The following is an 8,045-nucleotide window of genomic DNA, read 5'->3' as shown; positions in this document are numbered from 1 at the left end:
AATTCAGGCAGATACCATGCAATACCATTAGAGAGGCATCTAATTGGCTAAAAATGTATTCTTCAGCAGGGCAATGACCCTAAACATACAGGCAATGTCATTAACAGCTACCTTCAGCATAAAGAAGAACAAGGAGTCCTGGAAGAGATTATATGGCACCCACAGAGCTCTGATCTAAACATCATCGAGTCTGTCTGGGATTACTTGAAAGGGCAGAAGGTTTTGCACAAGCCTACATCCACAGGAGATCTGGGGTTAGTTCTCCACAGCCTCCCTGCTGTGTTTCTTAAAAAACTGTATGCAAGTGAACCTAGAAGAATTAGTGTTGTTTTGAAGACAAAGGGTGGTCACACCAAATATTGATTTGATTTAGAAATTTCTCATTTGTACATTTACTTTGTATTTTGCTAACGGATAACTGTCATGTTTTCATCCAAAAAAATCTATTTTAGCATATGTTACTGCTACAGTTGCATTATGCATAAAGCAATATTTAGTTTCTTCACATACCACCGTTTTCCTTGGGTTTTCCCCTTAGTTAAGGCTGTCTTGAATCCTACAATATGAGGATCTTCTCAAGATGGCTCCTCTGCCAGTTCTCTGAGGCCAAAACTGCATTCCCTTACTTCCCATACACACTTGCTGTAGCCAGCAGCTTCCTGCCAGCAAATCAGATTGGATTCCTGAAAGACACGCCTCCTCACTCTGAAGCCTAATGCAGGCATGCAGTGTGAAGGACCGCCCCTCTGTCTTCTGTTTACATTAAGTTGGGAGAAAGATGAGCCATAGCAATGCTCTTTTAAGTGAGCAGTGGAAAGGGACAGGAGAAATTAATGAAAGCTGTTATTATAAGGTAATTACAGATCTTTTAGCAATCATTGACTCAGGTATGCATGCGTAGCTCTAATAAACTAGCAAATTAAAAAAAATATGACAGTCATCCTTTAACTGATTAAAACTTCTAATTTGAAAGCATTCTTACTTTGCAGCCTTTTTTCCACACCTGCCTAAAACCGAGTTTGCACAGTACTGTACTTTAGACAAGGACTAAACAACAATTTAATAAGAAGACGTGTTACATATTGGTTCCAATGCTATCAGTATGGCGACATCCTGAACGGCATCTTGCACAATACACAATACTGAAAAACCTTCTTTGTGCAACATGGCAAATTCATCCAATGGTTTTATCTATGTTGATCAAATGCTTTCTTTTTGGCTATTTGACCTATCCCGTTAAACAAAGTCAAACTTTATATTATGCATTATATACAATATAATTGCACTTTTTTACAATTTACAACTATTCAACAGATTAACGTCTATAGCAATCGCTCACTGTTTTATTCCAACAATATTTACAATGGCTCAGTTCAGCTTTGTGTCCTTTTTGGCACCTGATTTTGTAGTTTCAGTCACACTGATCCAGTAGCACTCTGTACACACCTCATGGGTTTATAGTTTTGCTCAAATATAAGTTTACATTTATGTCTGGTTCATGAAAATGAGGGAAACACTTCTTCAAGTTCAAATCACCTGAGGAGCAGACTGAAAATCAAGCACTGTCATTGATATTAGAGAGTATTCATCTCTAAATAACATCTATCTTGTTCAGAGTTCATAGCTCTCAATCATCCAGCATCTAAAATTGATCTTGAGTCAGATCGGCTTGGCAACATCAGAGTTCTAAATGTTTTCACTGAGATGTTCATGTAGCTATGCAAAAGGAAGATAAGTGCAGTAGGATATCACCAGGCTTGCAAAGGACACTGCAAGGGGAAAAAAGAAAAAAAAAATACTTTTTTAAACTGGTTTTCATAATGATAAATTACCCTAATTCAGCAACATGATTTTATGGCGTAGCAAATAAATTTTATGACATTGTTACTTGGCCATGGATTATAGACATTTGCCCTTACTACAGCAATGAGATATATACATAAGTATGTATGCACCAGAAAGCATAGAATACAAATTCCAGCAGATCTGTGCAAGCATCAGGAAAGAAATGCAAATATAAAAGAACTACAGAGCTTTATTACTGTAGAGTTGTGTACAAGTATATTTGTGAATTGAGATTGTGAAGGAAAATGCAAAGATCAAACATGCTGAAAAAGCAGACTTGCAGATATTTCATTCTCTGCAAACATTGTTAAGATAAGATGACACCAGAATTCTATAATATACCTAAGATACAATATTTTATGTTGACATATTCTTAAAGGAACTATATGGCCTTAAATATAGCTGAACACATACTGCTACATCCTATTTTGCATTCAGATTCTACCAGAGTACACATTTTACAGAATCAGTAGTGTAAAGGTCCTTTACACAGGCAGATTATCGGGCTGATTACCAGGAACGAATGTTTGCATGAATGCTCTTTCCATGTCATAGTTTTATTCCGTCCGCCTCTCGGCATGTTTGCCAAACTTGCCTATCGTGAGTGTAGATGATTGCTGAATTGCTGTATGGGGATGAATGATCGATACTACTGTTCTTAGTTATTAATAAGCTGCCATCACTAGAAAACTGTGGTTGTTCTTGCCCAGTAGGAAGGTATTTTCTCCCTGTCAACAGTGACAATTGTTTTTGGGGAAATGGCATCCATCCATTCCTCATTTGTTGGTGCTTTGAAAAGTCATTTCATGTATATATTTATGTTACTTACTTATATATTGTATAACTATTCTGCAGTGCTTTACGTACATTATCATTACTCACTGTGTTCTGTGGGGCTCACAATCTAGAACAGTATGAACCTTAAAGGGGTTGTTCAGGATGTAACTATTGATGGCCTATCCTCAGGATAAGCCATTAATATCTGATTGGTGGGGCCATGATTTCGGGGTATTCTGTGTAGTGGGTGGAGCTGGTTACTGCAGTGCTTCTTTCATTCACATCAGTGGAAGCAGCACTGCAGTAACCAACTTTGTCCACTAAACAACAAAAGGAAACGGTAGTTTCAGTGCTGACTTCCAGGGCTGGAGCTACCCCAAAACAGTTAATTGGTGGTATTGTGGGGCCCCACTGATCAGATATTGATAACCTATCTTGAGCACATGCCATCATTAGTAACATTTTTTTTTACAAATCCTTAGAGCATTTAATCACTAAAATTACAGAAAATGGTAATGACAATAGTTGGACACTACTGCTCTTTTGGAATTTGAAAGCCTAGAATTTACAACTACAATACTGGTTAAATGCCTAAAATATTTAGTTAGCTAGAGGGGAAAAAAGAAGAGAAATAAACAAATTTGACTTATTTAATGTTACTCTTGTCTGACAAAGTAATGAAAATGTAATTTCTTGTATCCTGGTCAGTTCTTTTTCTGATTTCCCACTCTTTGTAGTCGGGAGAAAACATTTATCTAACCCCACAAATCATAATCAGTCAGGCAATCAAGCACATCAAGGTTCCACGGAATACTATTTCCTTGAAAGGGCTTATCAATCCATCTGGTGGGTACTCAGCCCTAACCAAACCTGATTAATTATTCATCTTGCCCAAGCAGACTTTGATGCTTGTTGAAACAAGCCCTACAGATGCTGGACCTAATTATCTAATCCAAGTACATTAGGATTCTGCCTGATGGGGTGTCACATTTACCAACAACTACTGATCCATTAAAAGTGCAGTGATTAAGGTTGAATTTGATGCTCTTTTTGTATTCTGCATCATGTATTTGTGAGTAAACTTTAAATGCACAATTCTACTGCTATGCAACTGTCTACAATATTTCAATAACCATTGTCTACTGTACATGGAAAATGTATTTATTAGAATATGAAGTGGTGTGAATGTTACCTTGAAAAGGCTATGATGCCACTAGTTGCACAAAAGATTATTACTTTGTAAAAAAGTATTTCTAACATCTTGAGGGTATTGCCACATGTAGCGTAAATGCTGAGGAATTATTTTTTGTGTGTAGAAAATACAAAATGTTAATAAATTGTTAACAAACTGTAACAGTGAAGCGGATGAGTTTTTTAAAATCTTATCTACATGCTAAGGAATTATTCAGCAAAAATATCAGCACATAACAACATACAGTGCAGATTTTAAATCTGCACCGTGTCAATTTATGTTGTGGATATCTGCCACAGATTTCACCCTTTCCACCGAATATCAGTTATATTTTTCACAAAAATCAGCTACACTATTTGGGGATAATTTTGCTGCAGAATACTGGCAGATCCGCTTCAGACTATCTGCTGTGGAGTAACGAGACTTTCCATGTGTGAACTATCCCTTATGAATTACTATATTTCAAACAGGCTGCTTTTCACATTTACCTTAGATGAAAAGGAAGATTACGTCACTGCTCAAGGATGAGGAGAACAGCATAATAATATAGAAATATCTTCTATCAGAGACACAGTCCAAACTTATTTTTTTTTTTTACACATACATATATATATATATATATACATATATATATATATATATATATATATAAAAAGAAGTATCTGACATGATTATTTACAGATATTCATTGTATCTCCTAACACTCTTAGGCCTCCTGCACACGAACGTGTGCGCCCCGTGGCCGTGCTGCGGGCCGCAATGCACGAACACAGCAGCGTATTGCAGACCCATTCACTCTAATGGCTCTGAGATATGCCCGTTCCGCAAAAAGATAGGACATGTTCTATCTTTTTGCGGAACGGAAGTACGGGACGAAACCCCACAGAAGCACTCTGTAGTGCTTCCATAGGGTTCTATTCCATGCTTCCGTTCTGCACCATTCCACATCTCCGGATTTGCGGACCCATTCAAGTTAATGGGTCCGCATCCATGATGCAGAATACACATGGAGCAGTGCCCATGTATTCCGGATCCGCATATGTGGTCCGCAATACAGCAACGGAACACCTACGGTCATGTGCAGGAGGCCTTAGCAGGATTCTTAGATGTCCTGTGGATTTTAGGTGTCCAATAGAAATGAGAAATTCTATGATTAAAATAAGTTTCAGTATCTCAATTATTAATAACATGGTTATGGCTTTTCAACCAGCTGCAAAGCAATTTCAACTTATCATGCTTATGGCATGTATTATGGACGATGTAAAATATGATCTTTGAACAGGAATCAGATTTTTAAGTTTAGGAAACAGTGGTGTCACTGGTACTGAATTGAGTTATGTTTCAGGTTCCTTCTTTTTTCCCCAGGCTTAGTTCCTCACCTCTTCTCCAAGGGTAAGGGGGTAAGTAATAGATTTGTTTCCCTTTATTTTTCAGGATATTAAACTTTTTTTCTCCTTGTTTTTTAATTGTAATAAATAATAATCTTTATTTATATAGCAACAACATATTCCACAGTGCTTTACAATTCAGATGTTTATGTATAAATAGTAGTGTTGGGTGCGAATATTCGAATCGCGGATTGTAATGGAGAATATCGCCACTTCGAGAATATAGTGCCATATATTTGTATTCTCCCCCCCCCCCCCCCCCCCCAAAAAAAAATCACCAGTAACCTCCCTTCTTCCTTGCGGGCCAATGAGGAGGCTGCAATGTCTTTGTCTGGGCTTAGCAACACCCCTAGCAACCAATAGGAAAGTTGCCTACCCCTTACTATATAAGAACCTCCCCAGCAGCCATTTTCTGTAGTTTATTTGTAGTTCTGAGAGAGACAGCAGTGGCATTGCTGTGCTCTGTGTTTTACTGTTTAATTACATTAGTTAGTTATTTAGCATATATATATATATATATTACAGATAGTTAGGGAGAGATAGTCAGTGTAGGTTAGATAGTGATATAGTGTAGCTGATAGGCTCCAGTGCAGGGTGTTAGGTAGTGTGATAGGTTCTGTTGTTCATACATACATAGTGCTGTGATGTCACAAGTTCACAACAATACTTAGTGGACCAATCAGTAATATGTAGTCAGACCTGCAAATATGTGAAGTTGCACATGTTGCGCAAAAATATGCGCATCATTATTTGCCGACTTGCGCAATCACAAATACATTGGAGCACTCTATCTGCATATACAGGGAGTGCAGAATTATTAGGCAAATGAGTATTTTGACCACATCATCCTCTTTATGCATGTTGTCTTACTCCAAGCTGTATAGGCTCGAAAGCCTACTACCAATTAAGCATATTAGGTGATGTGCATCTCTGTAATGAGAAGGGGTGTGGTCTAATGACCTCAACACCCTATATCAGGTGTGCATAATTATTAGGCAACTTCCTTTCCTTTGGCAAAATGGGTCAAAAAAAGGACTTGACAGGCTCAGAAAAGTCAAAAATATCTTGCAGAGGGATGCAGCACTCTTAAAATTGCAAAGCTTCTGAAGCATGATCATCGAACAATCAAGCGTTTCATTCAAAATAGTCAACAGGGTCGCAAGAAGCGTGTGGAAAAACCAAGGCGCAAAATAACTGCCCATGAACTGAGAAAAGTCAAGCGTGCAGCTGCCAAGATGCCACTTGCCACCAGTTTGGCCATATTTCAGAGCTGCAACATCACTGGAGTGCCCAAAAGCACAAGGTGTGCAATACTCAGAGACATGGCCATGGTAAGAAAGGCTGAAAGACGACCACCACTGAACAAGACACACAAGCTGAAACGTCAAGACTGGGCCAAGAAATATCTCAAGACTGATTTTTCTAAGGTTTTATGGACTGATGAAATGAGAGTGAGTCTTGATGGGCCAGATGGCTGGATTGGTAAAGGGCAGAGAGCTCCAGTCCGACTCAGACGCCAGCAAGGTGGAGGTGGAGTACTGGTTTGGGCTGGTATCATCAAAGATGAGCTTGTGGGGCCTTTTCGGGTTGAGGATGGAGTCAAGCTCAACTCCCAGTCCTACTGCCAGTTTCTGGAAGACACCTTCTTCAAGCAGTGGTACAGGAAGAAGTCTGCATCCTTCAAGAAAAACATGATTTTCATGCAGGACAATGCTCCATCACACGCGTCCAAGTACTCCACAGCGTTGCTGGCAAGAAAGGGTATAAAATAAGAAAATCTAATGACATGGCCTCCTTGTTCACAGGTTCTTGATCTGAACCCCATTGAGAACCTGTGTTCCATCATTAAATGTGAGATTTACAAGGAGGGAAAACAGTGTCTGGGAGGCTGTGGTTGCTGTTGCACGCAATGTTGATGGTGAACAGATCAAAACACTGACAGAATCCATGGATGGCAGGCTTTTGAGTGTCCTTGCAAAGAAAGGTGGCTATATTGGTCACTGATTTGTTTTTGTTTTGTTTTTGAATGTCAGAAATTTATATTTGTGAATGTTGAGATGTTATATTGGTTTCACTGGTAAAAAAAAAAATTTGAAATGGGTATATATTTGTTTTTTGTTAAGTTGCCTAATAATTATGCACAGTAATAGTCACCTGCACACACAGATATCCCCCTAAAATAGCTAAAACTAAAAACAAACTAAAAACTACTTCCAAAAATATTCAGCTTTGATATTAATGAGTTTTTTGGGTTCATTGAGAACATGGTTGTTGTTCAATAATAAAATTAATCCTCAAAAATACAACTTGCCTAATAATTCTGCACTCCCTGTAAAGCTATTGTAATGTTCTGTCGTGCCAACCATTTTCTCCAATCTGAGGAAACTTCTAGCAGCTTCAAAAATGTGTTGCGCACAATACGCGCATATTACATTGACGATTTTCACAATCAAGAAAATAATCACAAATTATCAAATATATGGCAAATATTCGCCCAAATATTTGCGAAATGTCGCAAATTCTAATATTGCCCCTGCCGCTGATCACTAATAGTCAAAATAGCACAGCAACAGACAACTCAATAATTAGAACAAGAGGAATAAGGGTTCTGCTTGCAAGACAAAAGAGATGGCATGATATACATTATAGCATGGCTGCAAGCATGAAGTAAAACAAGACATAATTACTTCTATTTTTTTTTATAACTTTCAAAAGAAAATATAAATGTCAAATGCACAGAAAATACCATTAATAGCAAATACAGTCACTGCAGGTAAGCCCTATGACAAGTGCATAGTTTATCCTCAAGGTGTTGCTACAATTTAGGGCCTATTTACACAGGT

General features: G+C 38.1%; 1 protein-coding gene across 1 annotated transcript in view; it reads right to left on the bottom strand.

Moving 5' to 3' along the window:
* Positions 1-750: 750 nt before the first annotated feature.
* HNF1B (HNF1 homeobox B) overlaps positions 751-8,045 on the bottom strand; it is a 66,751-nt gene continuing 59,456 nt past the window's right edge. Inside the window, exon 9 of the mRNA XM_044286182.1 lies at positions 751-1,769. Within this exon, the coding sequence (XP_044142117.1) occupies positions 1,749-1,769 (21 nt within the window). The 3' untranslated portion in view covers positions 751-1,748. The remainder of the gene's footprint in view (positions 1,770-8,045) is intronic.

The sequence above is a fragment of the Bufo gargarizans genome, chromosome 3, assembly GCF_014858855.1.
Source record: "Bufo gargarizans isolate SCDJY-AF-19 chromosome 3, ASM1485885v1, whole genome shotgun sequence".
Taxonomy (NCBI): domain Eukaryota; kingdom Metazoa; phylum Chordata; class Amphibia; order Anura; family Bufonidae; genus Bufo; species Bufo gargarizans.
The sequence above is the reverse complement of the archived record's forward strand: the minus strand, read 5'-3'. Positions and strand labels throughout refer to the sequence as shown.